General features: G+C 47.3%; 1 protein-coding gene across 1 annotated transcript in view; it reads left to right on the forward strand.

Moving 5' to 3' along the window:
• Positions 1-20,308, forward strand: part of GABBR2 (gamma-aminobutyric acid type B receptor subunit 2) — a 342,515-nt gene that overhangs the window by 199,316 nt on the left and 122,891 nt on the right. Inside the window, exon 7 of the mRNA XM_025888598.2 lies at positions 6,700-6,936. Coding sequence (XP_025744383.1) covers positions 6,700-6,936 — 237 coding nt within the window. The remainder of the gene's footprint in view (positions 1-6,699; positions 6,937-20,308) is intronic.

Genomic DNA, 20,308 nt, shown 5'->3' on the forward strand with positions numbered 1-20,308 from the left:
TTTCTGCCTATTCTTTCTTTCCTCACATTCCAAGACAACAATTATACATATGTGAGACATTTTCAACATATTCCGTATATCTTATGTTCATTTCTTATTTTCTACTCTTTTTTTTCCCCATCTGTGTTTCAGTCTGAATATTCATTAGCTATTTACCACTACTACCCTTTCTTCTAGTTCACTAACCTACTTTCTGCTCTGTCTAATATGCTGCTTCATCCATCTATTGAGTTAATTTCAGTTGTATTTTTCATTTTTAGACTCTTCGTTTTAATCTCTCTTTTTTTTTCCATAGCTCCCAGTTCTTTGGTAATATTCTGTATCTTTTCATCTATTTTTTTGAACACATAAATGTTCCTCTTTTAAAGTCATGTCTAATAACTTCAAGATTTGGATCATCTGTGAGTCTGTTTCTATTGTCTATTTTTCTTCTTTCCTTTATTCTTTCCTTCCTTATTCCCTTCCTTACTTTTTGCCTGCCTGCCTGCCTGCCTTCCTTCCTTTTCTCTTTTTATTATTTGGTCCTATTTCCTGGTGTACCTGTTACATTTTATTAATATAATTGGAGATGAGAAAATAGACTACAGATGGTGTTATCTTTCTTCAGAGAAGATTTATTTCTCTTTAAGACGGTAGCTCAACTAGGGGAAGATCACCTAATCCAATCAAGAATTGAGATGATTCCAGTCTTCGTTTTATTTTTTTGTTTTTGTTTTCAAGATTTTATTTATTTATTTGTGACAGAGACAGACACAGCGAGAGAGGGAACACAAGCAGGGGGAGTGGGAGAGGGAGAGGGAGAAGCAGGCCTCCCGCCGAGCAGGGAGCCCGATGCAGGGCTCCATCCCGGGACCCTGGGATCATGAGCTGAGCCGAAGGCAGATGCCCAACGACTGAGCCACCCAGGCGCCCCTTGGTTTTGGTTTGTATAGACCTGGTCTATTTTGATTTGCTCTTATTCCTTGTATTTGCCCTTCATTGTTATCAGCTGAAATCCTGGGGTGTTTACTGGCCCTGGAGTTCAACTTTTGTCTTCCCTGATACTGTGAGACTCCAAACACTTCTGTTTAATTTCTAAACCCCTCAGCCACTGCATTTTCTTGGCTTCTCAGCCTCTTGCTTTATGCGGCTTAGTTATCATGAAATATTTCAAGTGCAAAGACCAGTCTGAATACTGGGCTTACTTTTCTGTGCTGCTTTTTCCTCTAACACCTTGGTTTTTACAAGCCTTGCTATCCTGATAACCCTGAACTATAGTTTTCTGTCTTGCGCTCCCTGTGGGACTCTGACCCAGTGTTTTGTTTCCTGCAATTAACTTTCCTACCTACAAATCAGCAAATGCCTCCAGGGGAAACAGTAAAGATTGCTGTTCTCTTCTCCAAGCCTTCTCTTCTTTCCAGCATCTTGCTCCTCAAGTCCTAGATGTCCTGGTTGCTCTAGGATGTCTTTGAATAGCTATTTTTACATTTTATTCTGCTTCTCTGAATGTTCTTCATGGGAGCTTTGGTCTGATATAAGCCATTTCATCACCGTCAGAGTGGAAGTGTGAACTGAGACGATTTTGCTTCAAAGGTAGAAGACAGCACCCTGGGGACAGGGTAGCCTGCCACTGCCTTCAGCTCTTTGAGGGGCTGTTGTGCATAAGAGGGAACAGACATGTTTACCGCAGCTCCACAAGGAGACACTGCACGCAGAATACAGGTCATAGGGAGATGCTGCAGATGCTGCATCCAGAACACAAATCTCCTAGACGGCAAACACTCCTTAAGTGCAAGCTCTTCCTGAAGAGAGAGTGAGCTTCTCAGCCCTGGAGGAGTCTAAAATGGAGCTCAGCAAACATCTAGAAGTTGCTATTGAGAAGATCCAATAATCGGATTGTAGGAGGGACTTAATCAGTGGTAACCGATTTGTATATTCTTGAGATCTTGGAAGGTTGATAGAAATACAGATTCTGAAATTATCCCATAGACGTACTGAATCAAAATGTAGGGCTCTGGCATCTGCATTTAACAAGGTCCCCAGGCAATCTGCAAACTGGGGTACAAGAACAAGGAGACTAAATAACCCTCCCTAGTGTACCTCCCAAATGAGACTCTGGGATTCCAAAATCCCACAGGGGATGCTAGAGAGAAACTCTGCCAGTTTTGCCACTCTGGGGATGGCAGCTGGAGATGCGGAAGGGGAGGGGTTCTTCACCTTCTGCTGTCTTCTGTCCATGAGGCTCCTCTCTCCCTGAAAGCAGGACTCTGCTTGGTGCTGTTGGAATGACAGACCCATAAGGTTTAGTCACATTGTGGGTTAGCAAGCTTGTGTGGGCTAGCCTGGGAGCCTAACCACTATTTATAACATAGTTTCTGTGGAAAAATATGTTCCAAGTTCCAACAACTGCCTTTCAAAAATATGCTGGAGCACAACCTGTCAGTAATTGGGACTATCTGTATAAAGTTATTTTCTCAGAAACTTTTAGCATCTCGTGATAAACCTGACCTCAGAGAATGAGTAATTAATCAGCCTTCAGTGTCAGCTCTACAATGGAAGAAATTCTTCTGCCCTGAATAATCAGAGGCCTGCTCGAAGAACAACTACTACTTTTTCTCAGACAATTGTGAGAGTGTTTCTTCCTGCTGTCATTGTTTTGCCCAAGGGAGATTGGTGCTGGCTTCACCTGGGAAGTGATGAATGGCCTGGGATATAATGCGGTGGCAATGACTTCAACTCAGTGCTTTGCTAAGACAGTGAGAATGAGGTCACCTTGCCGGGCTTAGCTACACCTGTCCCATTCCAACGACTCTTCCCACAGAAATGAGGTCAACAGCCATATTTCCATTGTTCTCCCCCTACCTCCTGTCCCTCACGCCCTGGGTGAAGAACAGTGTTAAGAGATAGAAAGATGTGGATTTATAAGCACACATGTAAAAAGTATACAGAGGGGCTTGTGTTTGCTCGAAGGTCATACTGAATAAATGATACGATTTTGTTCCCCTTACTGTCTCCACAAAAAATGACCCCAATAAACGACACTAAGGAAGTTAAAAGATTATACTCACTTATCCCTTAGTGAGACCACACTGAGAATGTTTGCCTCACGTCTGGGCCCCTGACTTTAAAAGGGTCATAGAAACCTTGAAGGATGACCCAGTGGCATGTTCTGGGTAGGGAAGAGGTCTGGAAACATCATCTGAATATAATTATTAGGTTGAACAAACAGGACTCCAATACAGACACCAGCAGCCCTCGATGCTTTTGTATTAATCAGAGAAAGCTCACAGGAGCAAAATCCGGGAGAGAAGAAGTCAAAGGGGCCTCAGAACTTTTATACTTAAAGCAATTAGAGAAAACAAATCCAAGTAATTTGTAATACTTTTAACATAGCCAATAGCTAAATTTAATAACCAGAAATAGACCAAACTTTAAAAATCAAAGAAAATATACTCAAATAGTAAAAGATGGAAAAATAATAAGAATGCACTTAAACAAAACATTGACAGGTGTGACTATCACCATAACATTATGGTAGAAAAAAGAAAAGCACCTAAGAATTAAAAATTGCCTATCAGTACTTGAAAGGAGCTCACTCTACTCATTAGTCAGAGAGATGCAAATTAAAATTAAAAGGGGATGCACTTCTTTTTCTTAACCTAACAAACCAGAGATTTTTAACATTGTAATAGCTATTGTTGTCAAGGAATCAGGGAAATGGGTACTTTCATACCCAGGGGGATTTTAATTTCTCATATTTGGGGAGACTGTCTTGGCCCAAATATGGATGAATCGTGTTTAAGTTTGTTATACTCTTTGCCTCAGCAATTATACTTCTGGGAATTTATTCTGAAAAAAATAAGTACCAGTATGTGTTCAGAAAATTTAGATACAAGGATGCTTTTTGTAGTCCTATAATTGGGACAAATTCAAAACAGCCTAAATGTCCAATAATTGGAGATTGGTTAAGGAAGTAAGGTAGGGCGTGCATGCACCAGAGAACTGTTGGCCCCCCTCAGCACAGATGTCAGTGCAACCTTGGCTCTTCGGGGCATCCTGGGTGGCCAGGTCCAGTCAGCCACCTTTACTGCTAGTAACAGTGGGTGATATTTGTGGCACACCAGCACGTCCTGGACACTGGGCTGGGCATTTTGCACGCTTCATGTCACTGAAGCTGCATGGACGCCCAGCAAGGGAGGACACAGAGACCTGGAGGAGGTAAGACCTTGCCAGAGCCAAAGCTGGAGGGCAGGCTTGCCTGCTTCCAAATCCTCTGTCCTTACCAACTGTGCCAGGCTTCTGCCTATGTTGCCAAGAGGAAACTTCCAGATCGCCTGATCCCACCTCCTCATTTTACAAATGGAGAAATTGAGGCTTGGGAAGGATCTCTGTAGGTATTGCCATGGGTTCTGGTGATACCTCAGTGATCAAGACAGAAAACATCTTGACCACATGGAGCTTAATTCTGGTTGTGGGAGGGAGGGGAGGAGGAGGGAGGGCTGGAACAACAGACAATGGGCAAACAGACGCCTAAGTAGGAAAGTTGCAGGCAGTGAAAAGTGCAGTTAAGAAGATCAAACCAGTGGATAGGGAATGCCTGGGGTGAGGGGTTTTTAGAAAGGGTGGGTCAGGGAAGCCACCCCTGAGAAGTGACAAGTGTTGACATTTGAATGCAGAGAATATCATGCAACGAGCTGGGGAAGCTTTCTGGCAGAGGAACCAGCTGGTGCAAAAGCCCTGAGGTGCGAACAAACTTGATGTGATCAAAGGACCCAAGAGGTCTAAGGGAGAGAGTGCGCCTCCTAAGGGACCCTGCATGCTCCGCAGGGAGGAGGGCGGAGAGCTGAGAGCAGGAGGGTGGAGGGTGTGAGGGACAGTGAGGAGCCACTCAAGGCCCTGAGCAAGGCTAGAGACAGAGATGGTGCTGCCTCCTTGAGGAACCCTTGGATTTAGGAGCTTCTGCTGTGTGTTTTGAGTGATGAACAAATGTGATGGCTGGACATGATGCGTTTCCAAGGAAAACTGTTAACAGGGATAAGACCTGAGTCATCCAGTGGGAGCTGAAGCAAAGAAGGAGGGGGCGCTATTGCTGGGAGACCAGCATTCCCGGTTCGCCAGGCAGAATTCCTCCCCTACAGGGTCCACAGTTGGAGGCACTTGGCTGTCCCCAGGCACGTGTGAGTGAACCAAGGGCAAGAGACTCACCTGGGCTCCAGCCACGAGACCCAGCCCTCGAGGGCTCAGCCTCACCACCCTCCTTGGGCGCTAGACCTGGCACCAAACAACTCGGGGTAGTTTTCAAAAAGCAATTATGCCCTCGGAAGTCAATAAGGAACAAAGGAGCAGAGATGGAATGGGACCAGTGTAATTCCACACACACACACACACACACACACACACGCTGTGTGACCTCAGACAAGTCTCTGGACCTCTCTGTGCCTCAGGCTGCAGGTGGAGGGAACATGTGTGGCCATCTCTAAGAGCCCTTCCCAGTATAAACTGACAATGAGTCAATGGTTTCTTTATGTGATCTGTTCCCAAAGAGATTTTCTCCGAAGACTAAGCTGTGGGCTCTGATGACATTTCTGGCAGAGGAGTTCAGAAGTGACTTGAGAGGCCCATAGAAAGGTTGAGGGTGATGGGTTTCCCTGGGGTGGCATCCCTTTGGATGTGTAAGCCTCAGCAACTAGAGTAAAAAGGTTTTCATGACTTTGTGGCTACAATCAGAAGGCTAATATCACCAATGAAATTCTTTTATGATTCAATGGGAGAAAAAAAATGCTTTTTTACAAAATGCTGAATTATTCACAGACCTTGCTGTATTACAGAAGAGGAAAGAGGAGGGGCACATTATAGGGTCAGGACAGCCCTTACATCCGGGCACCTGGGACAGGCCCTGGGCCCCATGCTCTAGGCAGGCCCCACTCGGGCCCCAGGGGCTCAGAATCCACAAGCCATTGGGACATACCCCCCACCCCCTCCCTCCTACATCACACCCTGAATGCCCTGCCCAAACAGCTGGAACCACTTCCAGAGCCAGGGAGCCTCTTGGCGGGGCCGGCCCTCCTGAGGTTGGGCCGCACTTCTGGGGAAGTTAAAGGTCTCTGATGTTGGAGGGGGAGGAGGTGTGGACCGAGCTTGGCTGGGCTGCAGGGGTGGGCCCCACGGCAAGGCCGGCTCTGCCTGTGCCTCTGTGTCCCTCCTGAAGCTCGGAGAAGCCCCGTAATGCTGAATTCAAACTTGCCCTTCCAGATCATTAGGAAGGTATATTCATTATGATGGGGAGATAGAAAATATTTTATCGAGCAGTTTATTTGCTGGTCTGTAACTTAAATATTTAGACATATGGAATGTGGTCCTCCGCTGGTCCTATAGCTCCAGGCCCTGCAAATATCACAGGGAGGACTGCTTCAGGTGCATTATTCCTTCACCCTAGCCTTGCTAGACAGCCTGGATGCAAGTCTCGACCTTGCAACTCACTGGCCGTGTGATCCTGGGCAAGACAACTTCCCCGAATCAGTATTCTCATCTGTAAAATGGGGACAATAATAGTCCCCACTGTATGATGTCATTGTCTGGATTAAATGAGACAATGCCCGCAAAGAGCCTGGCACCGGGCCTGGCCCACAGTAAGCATTGGAGAGTGTCCGTTCTTGGCACCACGTGCCTGATGTCCCTGCTGGCTATAACCTGGTGTCCCCCCACTGCCCTGTTTTACAGACTCCACAGCAGTATGAGAGAGAGTACAACAACAAGCGGTCAGGCGTGGGGCCCAGCAAGTTCCACGGGTATGCCTACGATGGCATCTGGGTCATCGCCAAGACGCTGCAGAGGGCCATGGAGACACTGCATGCCAGCAGCCGGCACCAGCGGATCCAGGATTTCAACTACACGGACCACACACTGGGCAAGATCATCCTCAATGCCATGAATGAGACCAACTTCTTCGGGGTCACGGTGAGTCCCACGCCCCAGACTCTGCTTTCCTTAGTGCCCCTTGGAGATGTACAAGGCAAGAGGGGCTGAGTCACGTGCCCTTTGAGACGAGGTCCCTTTTCTCTGATCATTGAAATAACTTCCTATGGGTTGTAGGATTGCCTGGCTGCTGAAATGAGGGACAGGTTCAGTGATGCTCTCTGACAGGCTGGAAAGATGCTTCTCTATAGCTCACGGATTACAAAGGGCATAGTGAGTTGACTGTACACAGATTACAGTTGAAATTCACCAGGTGGGGGATGGGGGCAGCAAGAGCTCTGGACCCTAAGTCGGGTTCAAATCCTGGATCTTTCGAGGTACCGTCTCCCAACCATAGAGTTTTCATTCCCAAAATGGAAATAGTACCTACCTGATGAGGTAGGTATAAAGATTTACCATTATAAAGTAAGAACTGCTGATATTTGTTGAGCAGGCTACTTGCTCTGAGCCTCAAGTTTCTCATCCGGGAGACGGGGATAATAATATACGTCTTGCAACGATAATAATTGCTAACATTTCTTTAATGTTTATTATGGGCTACATACTTCACTAAGCACTTCGGATAGATTAGATGCAATAATGTATGCCCAATGCTAGGCCCATGCTAGGGTTATTAGTGTTAATAATGATCTCATTGCACCCATATGCCATCCATAGGAAGCAGATGCTGTTATTATTACCATTAGAGGTGAGGAGCCTGGGGTGCAGAGCATTTAAGTTCTACAGCCAATCAGAGGTAGAACTGGGATTTGAGCCTGGGTGTCGCTCTTAATCGCTGCATTATACTACCTTCCGGTAGTGGACGTAAGTGGCAGTTAGTTTGTCTCATAATGATGTATTTGTTACTGACTCTGCTCTCAGAAAATAAGGGAAATTTGCCTAAAGAATAGGTTAAAATGGCTAAACTCCTGTCTTATGTTCTACCTTAAAGAGCCACTTAGAGAATCAGTCTGTCTTGGGGAATTAAGAAGAATAGACAAGATGAGTTGATTGGTGTATTTCTTAAATGTTCATACTCCTTTGTGTGTACGCTCAGGCTTGCTGGTCGCTGGTCTGGTAGCCAGGGCGGTGCGGGTAGCGAGGGTGTAGACAATGATGTGGATGCCGAGTGAGTAAGATGGGCTCCCTGTGCTGGAGCCCGCGCGGTCCAAGTACAGGGGCGAGAGCTGGACACAGATGGTAATAAGAATTAGAAGGGCTCAGCACCATGGGAGAAAGCGTATGAGTCCAGAGGGGTTTCTGGGACCATGGATGAGAAAGGGAGCTTTCTGGGGGAGGTAGCCCTGGTGCTGTGCCTTAGGCTTGCAGAGAGGGGGCCGGCAGTCTGGCCAGATGGAGCGTGGTGAGCGAGGGAGATATGCGTGAGTGTGTGCAGGGACAATTACTTTGTGGGGCTACTTGGCGAGGAGGAGGAGGAGGCTGGGAAGGTGAGTTGGGGCCCACTTCGGAAGGAACAAGCTGAGGAGTCTGGCCATCTCACAGGCCACTGATTCTCAAAGTGCGCTTTGACCAGCAGCACCCTGGGCGCTGGTTAGAAATGCACATTCTCCAGCCCAGCCCGGGATGCGCTGAAGCAGAGTCTCAGGAAGGGCCCCCCCCCCTGCGGTTGAACAGACCCTCCAGGCGGTGCTAATGCCCGCTGGAGTTTGAGCACCGCGGCTGGGGGGGGGGGGGGCAGGAGGAGCTGCTGAGGCTTGCTGAAAACAAGGCGATCTCCAAAATCCCAGACTAGAGCCACTCTGGACCCGACAGCTCTTGGCCTCTGCTCCCACGGTTCAGACGTCAAAGCTCTGTATAGTTACGGGCAATGCCCCTGTTTATAGCGCAGCCTGGATTCAGACGGTAAACTTGGGCAGCTTTCAAAAATTTGGTTGGAAAAAAACCTTTTTATCCTCAGATCCTCTTATAAAATCTCACATGGTGCTGGTATATAATACAGATTAGAGAGAGAAGCCTCTCAGTTGAAAGGAGGAGGAGCCCAGGGCCCGGCTTGTTCGGCCTCTCTTCCTGCAGCCCCTGAGCCCCCCCCCCAGACCCTCACCCCCAGAATGGCCCCACAGGTACCCCAGAGGTCCTCCCTCTTCTGGTACAAACACAGACTGAGCCTCAGAGAGGGTGGGACTCGCCTGTTCCGCCAGGAGCACCGTGGCAGAGCTGTCTGAAAACGTGGGTACACTTTTGCCACACTTTATTTCCTATTTAATAGAAGGAATCCATAGTGTCTCCGGCTGCGACAGCTGGATAGAGAGCTACAGAATCTAGGAAGCGTTCGGTGCCCCTCCTCATCCTAGCACTCGGCATTTTGCCCAGATGCCTGATGTTTCTCAGTGGGCGATCATTTATAACCACTTCCAAGTGCTCCCTTTCATCTAAGCCAAATAACACATAATCCCCACTTGATGAGCAATTAGATAAGACCGCCTCAACACTCTACATGGCTTGAAGATTAGTTTCTTCTTAATGAGAAGTTCCTTGACACACATTTACGCCCGCTCCGGTTTGTAATTCCTAACTCAGCAAATGTCAGGGTTGGACGCGCTCTTTAAAATCCTCAAGTTCAGCCCCCTCGTGTTGTAGATGAGTATCTGAGGTCCAGAGAGGGAGCTTGCAAAGTCCCACGGAGGGACGGTTTGGCAGAGCCAGGATGGTGGCTCAGTTGGGTCCTGTCCCCTCCCCCCCCCCCCCCCCAGGGCCACCTCCTTTCCCTTCTCATCTTGCACGGTCCCCTTTACTGGAGAAAGGGATTACAATAGGGACACAGTTCTGCACTATTTTTTCCCTTGTCCTGATCCGCTTTGTCACATATTAATATGTGCTTGTCACGGGGCCGCAGACAGTTTTCATTAAAATTGTCTTCTGATCAGAGAAGAAAGGATGTCTTCTGACAAAATAAAAAGTGCCTCTGTGGTCCAAGGAGACCACGGAAGGCCAAGTTCAGCCATAAATAAAGAGTTGGAAAGGAAAGGAACGGGGAGGTGGAAATAAATTGCAGCATTTTCTGTTTGCTGAAAGGTTTTCATCATATGGCACACGTGGTGTCCGTTTTTCCACTCTCAGGCAGGCACTTTACTGTGGGTCACCCTCATTCAGCATGTTTACTATACGGAAAATCGTTTAAACACATTAAATTAATTATATCCGTGACTCAATTTCAATTGATTCAGTGTGCACATTCTGGTCTGGGAGCCGGGCCGGGCCTGTGGTTCCTGGTTGGCATGCTAAAGTAGAGATTTCTTCCATTTCTTCCATGCGTCCTAAATGGGAACTCTGGCGTTAGCTTGGGGCCCAGCTCTGTTTTGCCTTCTTAGGAGCTCTCCTCCCAGCTGCCCTTCTCAGGGAACACTGGGACGTAGATTCTGTGTCCCCACCTGCACACTGATGGCCTGGGGGTTCCCGCCTGCCTCTGATTCCCTGAGCGTGCTGTTCTGAGTGTTGGTCCTGTTACTATCTCTTACCTCTCTATGGTCTGCAAATCTCAGAATGCTTTCCCATGTGGAAACCTCTCTTCTGCCAAATGTGTGAACAGAAACTCAGGCTGGAGTTGGGCTGTTTAAGGTATCAAAAGCCCAGAGCATTCTGAGAATCCCAGCTCAGCAGGTTTCCTCTAGGGCAGCATTCCTAACCTTCTAGATGTATGAGAAGCTCCCAGGGAACTTCCTTAAAAATTCTGATTTCCCAGCCCCACCCAGAACTTCTGCTCTGATGGCTTTGTGGTAGGACCAAGGAATTCACATTATTAACAAGTAGTCCTGGTGATTCTCAGATAGTAACCCTGAGAATTGCTTGGGGCTCTGATGGATGTGCCCCTCCCCCCCCGCATATATGTGCCCACACATGCACACACACTTTTTGATTTTAAACCTGTCAGAGATGTATTTGTTCCTACGTTTTTCCACTCCTTTAGTAGTCCCTGGGCTGGGTGCCGGGAGCTGGAAGCATGGAGAGGACTAATGGTATGGTCCCTTCCTTACAAATTCCCTGCCCAATGGGGGATATAGACAAGTAGATGAATAATTGCTGGTTACTAGCCAAGGTCTGTCCAAGGCCCTTGAAGGGAGGATTCCATTCAGCTTATGGGAGTAAAGACCAGAGAAGGCTGTCCCCAATTTTCCTGCAGTTCAGTAAGCGAAACTCCATGTATGGATAATTGCAAGGTGCCCGTGCTGTGCTTTCTCACACTGTGCCATGTGCTGGGTAGCAAGGATGCAATGCTGGGCTCCTCCATGTCCAGGACTGATGGTGATATACTGCGATTTAACAGACTCCCTCTAATTAGGTGTTCCTACCAAGGATATACTAAATTCATCGACCAGCTTATATCCATAACGCTTCAAAGCATGCTTGGGAACGTGTGCTCGGTATCCAGGTAAAAATCAAAGCCTTCATTTTCTTTGGGTGATCACTTTTTTTTTTTAAGATTTTATTTATTTGAGAGAGAGAAAGAGAGAGCATGAGCGGGGGGAGAGGCAGAGGGAGAAGCAGACTCCCCACTGATCAGGGAGCCCGACTGGGGGCTCGATTCCAGGACCTTGGGATCATGACCTGAGCTGAAGGCAGACACTTAACCAACTGAGCCACCCCGGTGCCCCAGGCGATCACTTTTTAATTTTTTCCAGTTTCCAGTCTCTTAAAACAAGGATGACATACCAAATCTGAAATGGACAAATCCTCTAGGCATGTCACCCTAGGATATGATGGCTCTAACTCACAGTATATCCCCTTTAGTAAATGTTCCTTCTGATTTGTGTCTTAAAATGACATCATATTTACTTCCTGGTACCTAGGATGGAGGCTAAATTAATATAATCTCATTGTATTTTTCCTGGAAATTTACTGAGGTTATGCACCAAGTTTGCTTGGGGGCTATGAGGCTTTCAAGAGCATTTGGCCATGGAGAAATTGAAAGAAGCTCCTGGGGAGTATCTTTGATTATAAGAAGAGGGTCCATTCTTTCTAAACTATTTCCTGTGATTACCTCCTCACTCCCCGTGGACGGACCTAATGTAGAAGCGATCCAGAGTTCCTCCAAATAATAGCCCCATTTTTCATCGTCTGCCCAGCCTCTCAACCAGCTGTGGGTCTGGACATCTCAGTGTAACATCTGTCGGGGGAGGCCAGCAGCCTCAGCTTCGGGCATGTCACCTCTAATGGTAGTTATCTCTAAATGGTCACACCAAGGAGGTGACAAAGAACAGCAGATGGTGATTTGCAGAGTTTATTGATCTATTTGCTCTTGTTGCTGGTGAACAGGAATCCAGCCTTTGCTGGTGTGTCCCTTAAACTTCAAATCGTTATGCAAGATTTATATAAAAAAAATTATCTCCACTAAGACTCAGATACTGCCACCATGCTCCCCCTGCCATCTTACCCAGATAGAGGGCATCACAGAGTAAACTCAGTTGGAATTCCAATGACTGTAGGTAGTTAGGGGAAGCCAGTGAGATCCTCGTCCCAGGGGGTGTTAGCTGAAGCCCCTTTTTGTGTCACACACACTGCTGCCTCGTCCTACTGGGATGCTGAAGTTGTGCAGTTGATTTTTTATCTAAATAGAAAACTTCATACCACACACACACACGAATTAGTGAAACATCATCTTGCTAGAGTTGGCCCATCTCACCTGCCTGTCCCATCTTTTGGACTCCTGGTCTTATTCTCTAAGACCTACAGCCTCTGCACCAGCCACCCATTTGTGATTTCTATCTGGTATCAGCATTTCAGGTTGAATTTGAGTGAGATAAGAAACAGAGCACCAGGAAGTCTACCCAGGAGTAGAGAAAACCCGACCAATCCCGGATCTGACTCCTTCTGGGACTGGTCATTCCGCCATTCTTGACTCCATCCCCTGGACTATCAGGATTCTGGCTGTTTCTCGATTTTGTACTTGAGGCTATCACTAGGAACTTGTCAGAAGCTCTGCAACAGTCTGACTGTGATGTGTCTACCGTGCATCCTAGAAAATGGGGCTTGTCCCAGTGACCCCGTGCTAGCTGCCGACGCCACTCAAGCTTTCTTATTTTAGGGCCTTGCTTTCATGAACCTCTGTTGGCTGTTCCCAGGAGCCACAGCACCCCCCCCCCACAACTGCCGCTGCGCCCCACCTGTCTCTGCCCCATCCCAGACTCTGGGAGCTCCCGGGGAATTGTATCAGACACAAACTTTACCGAGGAGCTGATTTGAGAACCTGGCAAATGCCCTCCCCTGCCCCCTGCCCCAAACTCAGATAAAATGTACCATGGCCCGGGGCAGGGCAGTGATGAATTACAACAGGAAATGCAAATCTGTGAAGTCAGACAAAAGGAGGCCACAGTCCACTGCTTAGAGCTATGTGACGTCAGGGAAATTATTTATCTCTCATCTACGGAGGGAAATATAACCTACTTCATAGGGTTGAGACGGGTAAGTAATGCTGGTGATGAGCTCCCCAAACTGCAACATCATTATTTCTATTATTACTACCGCTGTCCCCATGGTGACATTTCAAAGAACAGAGTTTATGTGGGTCTAATCAAGCAGTATTCAGAATCAAGTCCAGCAAAACAATCATTCTGTACCTACTAAGTGCCAGTCTGTTTGTACATATACTATCTCATTTAATTGTCTCAATAATAAATCAGTTAACTTGTATTAAGGTTGTGGCGGTTTAATATCAAAACAGAATGGCGTCAACCCTGCCTGTAAGCAAGAACACTTCCAATTTTCTACCTGCTGCTGTTCACTCTGGGGATTTGATACTCACCTTAGAAGTGGAAGGTTTTTGCTTGCAGACCCCCCTTCCGTTCCTCCCTCTAGTCTGGCTCAAACTCCCGCGGCCCCAAGAATTAGCACTCAGCATTACACACGAAAGCTAGCTACAGCAGATCCTGTTGGTGTCCCGGCCAGATCTCCTGGGATCTCTTTTAGGGGCTTTGGTCAAGTCTGCCCAGCCCCTAGCCGTGCAGATGTCCCTGCTGATGGCTCACACCTTGGGCAATTGGAGGTGCCTGGGACCCACACCATAGCCCAGCGGCCCGCCATGGTGACTAGCTGGTGTGGTCCTATGACACCAGGGCTAGGCACACTCCAGAGCTCCCCGTGGGATTAGGCTGAGGCTGGCCCTCACCCAAAACCACATTCTTGGCCTTTTCTCTCTCCTCTCTCCCTTACAAGTTTCTCCTGAGAACACATCTTTTAAAAAATCACTTGCACACAATTCCTTGTCCTGGGCTTCTGGAGCTTCTGGAGGACCCAGTTGAAGACACCCAGGTATCATTATGGGAAATGGAAACATTCTCAAGAGAGAATTTTTCCTGTAACCTAATTGTCATCTCTGCCTTTAAGTTTAGCAGCAGCCCTCCCCCATCGCCTCCCTCACACCGGGGAGAGGGTTCTGGACTCTTCTCCCTGAATATACTCAGTTGCATTTTGCTCCTTGCCCTGCCCATTGCCATCAGCCTGTGGGAGAGCCGTACTTGCCTCCTCTGATGAATTAGCAGCTCCCACATTTGCAGGGACCACTTTTCATGCCTCTGGTCACACCGTTCTGCACCCAGCACTTTACACCTGGTAGAAGCTCTTTGCCACTGGTAACCTTGAATTAACTTTGTTGGATGGCATCCACACATGATTGAGAAATTCCGTCACACTCTCCCACTCTGCTGCCTTCCGGGCTTCTAGAAACTAAAAAGACTTCTTCTGCCCAATAAATAATTCGAACTGACAAGAGAAGTATTAACAGGGTCTATAGTTGTTGAATCTGCTAATAATGATTCCCAAATTCTTGCTGTGATGGCTGGCATCAGAGTTTCACACAGGCTGTGGAAATCTCCCCAGTGTGTATGTGTGGGGCTGGGGACAGGGCTCCTGAGGCAGGAGAGAGGCAGGATAGAAACCCACCCTTCCAGCCTGCTCCCTGGTCTCTCCCCTCCCTGTCTCTCTGGGGCTCAAGTTGTAGGGCCTGAGGGGGAGAGGGGTTGCTGATGGGCCCTCTGTGACTTCAGACTGTCAGGAATATTTTCTAGAGGTAATTGCTAGCCATAAACAACTATAATAATAATAATAATAATAATCACTGTGTGACTGCCCTTGTGCACAGTACATTTATAGTCGCCTTCATTGTTCAGTGCAATTCCATTTATTAACATAATGCTAATAATAGCCATCAATTAATGAGCCCCTGCTGCATCCCAGGCAGCACCCTAAGCACTGTACCCATGTTATTGAATGTGATGCCCTAAACAGCCACCAGGTGGGGGATGGGTAATTCCACACGCCCGGAAGCCTCCTCCCGATGAGCTGTGTCTGGCTCTCTCCCCTCTGTCCCATCTCGCCCACATGTCACCTTGTCAGGGAGGCCTTGCCCACACCCTGTTTAAAATCACAGCTCCCACCCCCTCATCCTGCCTCACCACAGTTACCCCCCCACCACCACAGGGCCTCCCGTAAGACTTAGAGCTGGGTGCCTGGGACATACTAGGTACCTGATCAATCTTTGTTTAATGAATGAAGGATTTAGATAATTAATGACCATGTCATAGATTTTTTTAAAAGCAGGCTGAGCAAAGATAAATGATGTACCCAGTATCCTACAGGCAGCGAGTGGCAAGAGTTTATTCAGAACTGCCCAATCTGGCTAACTCAGAAGCCCATGTTCTTCACCATTTAGGTGTTCTGTTAATTCCGCCGGCTTTGCTGGGCTCCCCACGTATGAGCCTCGTTCAGCATCACATCCAGTTCTTCTGATTCTAAAGGCAGGTGTCTCCAAATCTTGTGTTCCTAGGTGCCGCATGGCTCCCCCTCCACCCCGTTTCTTTAAACACAATTACAAATGACTGCAGATGATGTACAGCACAGGAAAGAAACCTACTCCTTCTGCTGTCAGATAAATTTGAAAGATCAAAATAATGTGGTTTAGCAATTTGTTTCAATTGATGCCTAGCCTTCCAAAGCTTGCAAGTTTGACTTTCTCAAGTCAGGGAAAAAATAGCTGTTTTCTTATGAAAAGCAGTGTGGGGGAGTGTATCGTCTCATGAGAGCTTCAACAGAAGCCCTATGTACAGACACTGTCTAGGTCTCTGTGAGAAACAAAGGAAGGAGCCAGTGACAAGGTGGTCATAGTAACAATGACTGTAATGACAAATGTCATGATAATGGGAGTGGCTATAATTCTGAACGCTCACTATATGCCAGCTGCTATGCTAAGCTCTTAAATGCATTATCTCATCTGATACTTATAATAACTCTGGTGATGGGTTGAATTGTGTCCCCCTAAAAATCCATATTTGAACTCCTAACCCGAAGTGCTTCAGGATGTGACCTTATTTGGAAATATAGGGTCATTGCAGATGTAATTAGTTAAGATGAGGTCCTACTGGAGTAGGGTAATCCAATTTAACTAGCATCCTTATAAAAAGAGGAAAATTGGAGACAGACATGCAGACAGGGAGAACACCACGTGCAGATGAAGGCAAAGAGGGGGTGATGCTTCTACAAGCCAAGGAACACCAACGATTACCAGCAAACCACCAGAAGCTGGAGAGAGAGGTGTGGAACCAACTCTCCCCCACAGCCCTCAGAAGGAACCAGCCCTGCCGACACTTTGATCTTGGACTTTCAGCCTCCAGAGCCATGAGACATGACATTTAGATTGTTTAAACCACCCAGTTTATGATATTTTGTTAAGGCAGCCCCTAGCAAACTAATACAACCCCACAGAATGGAGACTGTTGTTACCAGCATTTGGCAGGTGAGAGAACTCAGAGGTTAAATAATTTACCCAAAGTTGGACACAAGACACAGCCTGGCTAATTTTCAGCCCTTGTGGTTAACCATTATCCTACACCTAGACATACTCTCCTCCATTAGGGGGCAAAAGAATCCCAGCCAGAGAAGGACAGAGCTGAAAGGAGCCAGTGAGACCAGCATGTCTTACCACCCACCGTGCAAGGTGGGGAGTCTGCAGCCCTAGTGTGAGGTGAGGCTGGAGCCAGGGCCCTGGCCCCTCATCTCTAGGTGGGCAACTCTCCCTGACATCCAGCTTCTACCACCCAGGGGAAAGTTCTATGCCTCTCAGTGTGGCCAGCCAGTCCCAGAAGCAGCTCCTTACATTTTACTCACTTCTTCCCTGACTGGGGGAGCAAAGGTATTTGCAACCCTGTGTTCCATCTTCTTCTCGTACATGTATTCAAAAATAACCTATACGTGGGGTGCCTCGGTGGCTCAGTCGTTAAGCGTCTGCCTTCAGCTCAGGTCATGATCCCAGGGTCCTGGGATCGAGCCCCGCATCAGGCTCCCTGCTCAGCGGGAAGCCTGCTTCTCCCTCTCCCACTCCCCCTGCTTGTGTTCCCTCTCTCACTGTGTCTCTCTCTGTCAAATAAATAAGTAAAATCTTAAAAAAAAAAAACCTATACGTTTCCTTTTTGGATTACGAAAATAATACATGATCAGAAAGAAAATATAAAAAGTACAGGCAAGCACCAAAAAGAAAATCAAAATCACCCGTAATTTCGTCATTCAGACAGGCCCACTTGAAGCACCACCCTTCACACTCAGCTGTGATCTTTTTTTTTTTAATTCTTTTACAGCTATTTGTTTTGATCCCTCACATTATAAAGCTTTTTCTATGACAGTGGCCCTCAATCATTTTAACCCCATCTTTCTTTTTTTATTATGATAAAATATACATAAAATTTACCACCTTAACTACTTGTAAGTGCAGAGTTCAGTGGCATGAAGCAGTCTCCTCATTGTGCAGCCATCAGCCCCCCATCTCCAGAGCTTGTTCGTCTTCCCAGACTGAGCGTCTGTACCCATTGAACACTTACCCCCCCCATTAGGTGCAATCATTTTTTTTTTTTTTAAGATTTTTATTTATTTATTGACTCGAGAGAGTGAGTGGGAGAGAGAATCTGAAATAGACTCCACACAGAGCACGGAGCCTGACGTGGGGTTCGATCTCATGACCACAAAGTCATGACCTGAGCCAAAACCAGGAGTAGGAGGCTTAACTGACTGAGCCACCTGGGCACTCCATTGTGATTATTTTAGAGCTATTATTTATTATGGGAAAGCTGGTTTTATTTATTTATTATTTATATTAAAAAGTATTTGTAAAGATATAAGTAGTGTGCTAATTTTAGAGGAAAATTATTTGCAAGCTACTGCTAACCAAATAGTCACTAGCCTAGCAAAAGTTTCATACAGAAATTTAAGAATGTACATTTTAAAATGTTGAGAATACCGTGAGCAAAATTTTTAAAGTAAACAAAGTTTACTTTAAAGTAAAATACAGGTAACTAGGAGTGACATCCCCACTGTTGAGGAAGACACTCAGATAAAGATAGACCCAGATCCTGTGTGTAAAGCAAATCTGGAGAGCCCCGTAACACATCACAAGCATTTCTCCTTGCATGAGGCCAGAATACCACCCCCAAGTGTGTGTCAAGGTATGTTAGCCTGTGCACTTGCTAAGTGGGAGGGAGGCCTTCTGCCATCAGGGGAGGACAGCTGACAGAAATTTCAACTGACAAAACACACAGCTTTAAACACTGATGGATGTCAGCTCTGCCTGGGTGTGCGGGTGCAGCGGTGACTCACACACCTGTGTGAGTGTGTGACCCTGTGTGAGGCCAGCCCTGTGTCAGGGGGCAGAGGGAGCTGGGAAGATCCATCTTCTTCTGGAATTGCAACCCTCTGTAACTCCCTTTCTTTCTCACTGGAATTCAAGCTTCCTAGGATTCTTACTTAAACAAGAATTATTTACATTGTAATTGGCCAGGGCGCCTGGGTGGCGGGGTTGGATGAGCGGCTGACTCTTGGTTTCAGCTCAGATCATGATCTTAGGGTCCTGAGATCGAGCCCCGAGTTGGGCTCCATACTGGGCATGGAGCCTGCTTAAGTTTCTCTCGCCCTCTGCCCCTCCCCCAGCTTGCGCACATGTGCACACTCTCTCAAATCAATAAATAAATCCTTAATAAATAAACAGTAATTGGCAACTTACTCAGTTACTAGGCCTGGAGTCTGGTCAGGGCACTGCAAACTGTGGAAGGGGCTGTGGGAGGGACAGGATTGTGGGGTACGGATGCCCACCTTCGCCATCAATAGTGTGAAATGCTTAGCCTCACAGCCTCTGGAGACAGACTTCTTAGGTTCACACCTTGGCTCCTCTTGTCAGTCAGGTAAACCTGGGCAAGAGCTTAATCTCTTTGCGCCTCCGTTTCCTTGTCTGTAAAATGGGGATAATGCCTTAGATTGGGCTCGCTGTGATTGGCTCTGAGCCGGAGCGCTGGGTGTGGCGGGTTTATGGGAGGGTGGACTCAGGAAATGTACTGTAAGGGAGTGAGGACGGCAACTTGGGGCAGAGCTAGGTGCTGATCCGAAATGTGGTTGTAACTGAGGCTACAGTTGATGCTGGGAGCACTCGGGAGCTGGGATGGCCCTCACAGTTGTCCACAGCGAGACATGGAGCCCGGCCTTTGTATCTTCCCATCCGCCAGTGACTGGCCATGGCCAGGCCTTCAGAGGGGTACTTCCAGGGGCAAGGAGGTTCCCCATGGTGGAGGGTAATTCCCAATAGGAGACCCAGCTGGGACCCTCAGTCTCCAGTATTCCCAGGAGCTGGAGGATGGTGCTTCAGCCATAAAGAGGAGAACTGAGCAGAATCCTCCCAAGGATACCCTACAGATAACAACAGTGCCTACTATATAGGGTCGTGGGGATTAAAGAGGTTTATGCATGTAGGGTGCAGGACACGATGGCAGCTAAATTACCACAAGAACAATAAGGAGGGGTACATCCAGATACCAGCTGCACACAGTCCTCTAGACCTGCAAACACCTGTGATTAACTTTACAGGAGGGACAGGGGGTTGGCGGGTCCCCACGTCACTGCTCCAGCTGCATTCTGTCAGCTGTTACCGTCTTTGGGAATTCTCATTCTCACAGTCCTAGGCACACAAGCAAATGCCCTCACATGGACTGCAAAAACATACACACACACACCCCTAACTATGTGATTTATGGGTGTTCATAGTCTCCGCGTACGTAGCTATTTATCAGTCTACTCCACTGGGTTTCAAACTTGTTTTCCAAAAGAGATTTTACAGAGAATCCCAATATCATGGCCCCTCGGTTAACGTAAGATTACATTTAACGTTATTTTTTTTCTTTTAAATTTGCTCCTTGGGGGGCATCTGGGTGGCACAGTCGTTAAGCATCAGACTCTTGATTTCGGCTCAGGTCATGATCTTGGGCTTGTGAGATCAAACCTGGCTTCAGGCTCCACAGTGAGTGTGGAGCCTGCTTGAGATCCTCTCTGTCTTCCTCTCCCTCTGCCCCTCCCCCCACTTGCTCTCTCTCTCTCTCTCTCTCTCTCCCCCCCC

This window comes from Callorhinus ursinus, unplaced genomic scaffold (assembly GCF_003265705.2).
Source record: "Callorhinus ursinus isolate GAN/ISIS: 27379988/994484 unplaced genomic scaffold, GSC_fseal_2.0 scaffold24, whole genome shotgun sequence".
NCBI classification, from domain to species: Eukaryota; Metazoa; Chordata; class Mammalia; order Carnivora; family Otariidae; genus Callorhinus; species Callorhinus ursinus.